Source organism: Quercus lobata, chromosome 7, assembly GCF_001633185.2.
Source record: "Quercus lobata isolate SW786 chromosome 7, ValleyOak3.0 Primary Assembly, whole genome shotgun sequence".
Taxonomy (NCBI): Eukaryota; Viridiplantae; Streptophyta; class Magnoliopsida; order Fagales; family Fagaceae; genus Quercus; species Quercus lobata.
This window is the reverse complement of record NC_044910.1, coordinates 36,910,798-36,912,852: the sequence shown is the minus strand read 5'-3', so window position 1 is coordinate 36,912,852 and position 2,055 is coordinate 36,910,798. Positions and strand designations below refer to the sequence as shown.

Sequence of the window (2,055 nt, the reverse complement as noted above, 5' to 3'; positions counted from 1 at the left end):
TAGAAGGTATAGAGACGGGGTTTTACTTGCAATCCATTACCTTTTAAATCTTCAAGATTTAATTTGTAATTTTTAAAAATATAAGATTTTTTTTTATATATACTTATTTTTTTAAAATAGATTGTGTCTGTCCACAATTACCACCAAGTAGATAAGATTCTATCTCTATGTATGGATTATGGCTCCCATTAGAGTGCTTTTTTTCTTTTTAAGTGAAAACATATCAAACTTTCATAAGCTAATGAAGTAAGTCCTCCTCTGCCAACCATACAACTTCATGAGGGAGATCCTCCATCCATAGTTGCAGGCTATTATCAACTCTGCGAGCAACTGTGCTAGCTAGTGCATGTGACAGTACTCTATTGACCATTCAATCCAAAGCTCCTCCATTGAAACCCCTGCTAGGGTGTAATCTAGTATATATCTGCAATTTATTGGCCTATCAATACTGAGCTTGCCTCTTATTCACTCAGAATCCCTTGAATTAGCGACAGTGATTTATCTCCTTCGAACATCACTTGACTTAAGCCAATCTCACATCGCTTTACCAGAGAAGGGTTTACTATGTTACGTAACTTACCCTATGATGTGTGTATAATGTGTGTGTATATATATATATATATATATATTCCAATATATCCATTTTCTAATTATTGCCTATTGCTTTCTTTGCAATCAAACCCAGCATTATCTTAAAACAGGAGAAAATATAGAAAAGGGCATGAGAGGACATTAAGTAAGATTAGAATGACACCACCACCGCGCCCCCCCCCCCCCCCCCCACCCCACAATAAAATAAAAAAATAAAAAAATAAAAAGAGGAAAGAATATGCAAATTAAGATTAGGTTCAATTTGCACCAGGTAGTATAATTATAAGCAATATTATATAGTCTAATAATTATAAACTTATATTTTATGCATTATTTTAAATTACAAAAACTTGAATTTAATATCATTATTCATCTTTAATCATCTTACTCAAAAAGTATACAAAGATATGGGAAAATCAAGGAAAAACAAATAAAGAAAAAAACTTATTCCATATCTTATAGTCGTCACATAGATATTGAACACGGCTTAGATTGACCGTTAGATAAAATTCCAAAACTTTTGGGACCGGTACCTTCAAACACAACATCCAAATTATCACAGTAAACTTTCAAGATACGGTCCTTACCAGCAAAGTTGAAAGTCGCAGCTTTGAAAGAAGATGACACCAGCATTCTCATATTAAAGCTCAACGACCCTTCGTTTCGGTCTCGGCTCATAGCATCCACAACCCACTGTTTCACTTCGGGTTGATCCGGATTGTTCGTGGACATTTTCACATGCAACAAGCTATGTCCCTTTGGTTCTACGTGAAAACTTAGGTCCGTATTAGAGGTGGCTAAGAATTCACTTTGGTAAAACATATAGCTCGCAACTCCATCGAAATGAACTTTGAGTTTCTCACTTGGGTTATTAACCAAAATATTAGCCTCCCAATCGGCTGTAAATTTTGGGTTGGAGGTGTTGATGAAATTGGATATAAAAAATGTGTCCATTACGAAAACTGGGAAATCTGGGTGTACGACGAAATATGCCAAGAGGAAGGTGAATAAAACGAACAAAATGGACACGATCGATATCGCAATGAAGCAGCGAATGCAACCAGAATTGCAAAATGTGTGTGGTGCTGGTGGCTGCAGAGTTGCGTAAGGGTACGTGTTAGGAGAGCAATCGTAACCAACATGGCTTTGTGCATAGCTCACTGTGTGAGAAATATTTCTTGGCTGTGACAGACCATGGTCTTGGACTGGGTTCGAAAACTGACCTGGTTCATCTTGGGACAGAGTAGCCATGGCATTATGGTTTCTGTGTCTCAAGAAAATACAATGTTTTTTGAGGTTGAAATGATCAAACAAAGAATGGCAGTTACATAAAAAATAGGATGATCATGAGAGGTGTCTATACTCACATTTAGAGGTTATTTTGTTTTTGTTTTTGTTTTTTTTTTTTTCCCCTTGTTAAGAAAGTGATACAACTACAACAGTACCAACTGAAACTCACAGGTG

The 2,055-nt window shown here is 36.1% G+C and overlaps 1 protein-coding gene across 1 annotated transcript; it reads right to left on the bottom strand.

Moving 5' to 3' along the window:
- Positions 1-1,056: 1,056 nt before the first annotated feature.
- On the bottom strand, positions 1,057-1,842 carry LOC115951995. The gene has a single exon (XM_031069101.1). It carries the CDS (start codon positions 1,840-1,842, stop codon positions 1,057-1,059), a length of 786 nt encoding a protein of 261 aa, XP_030924961.1.
- Positions 1,843-2,055: the final 213 nt, after the last annotated feature.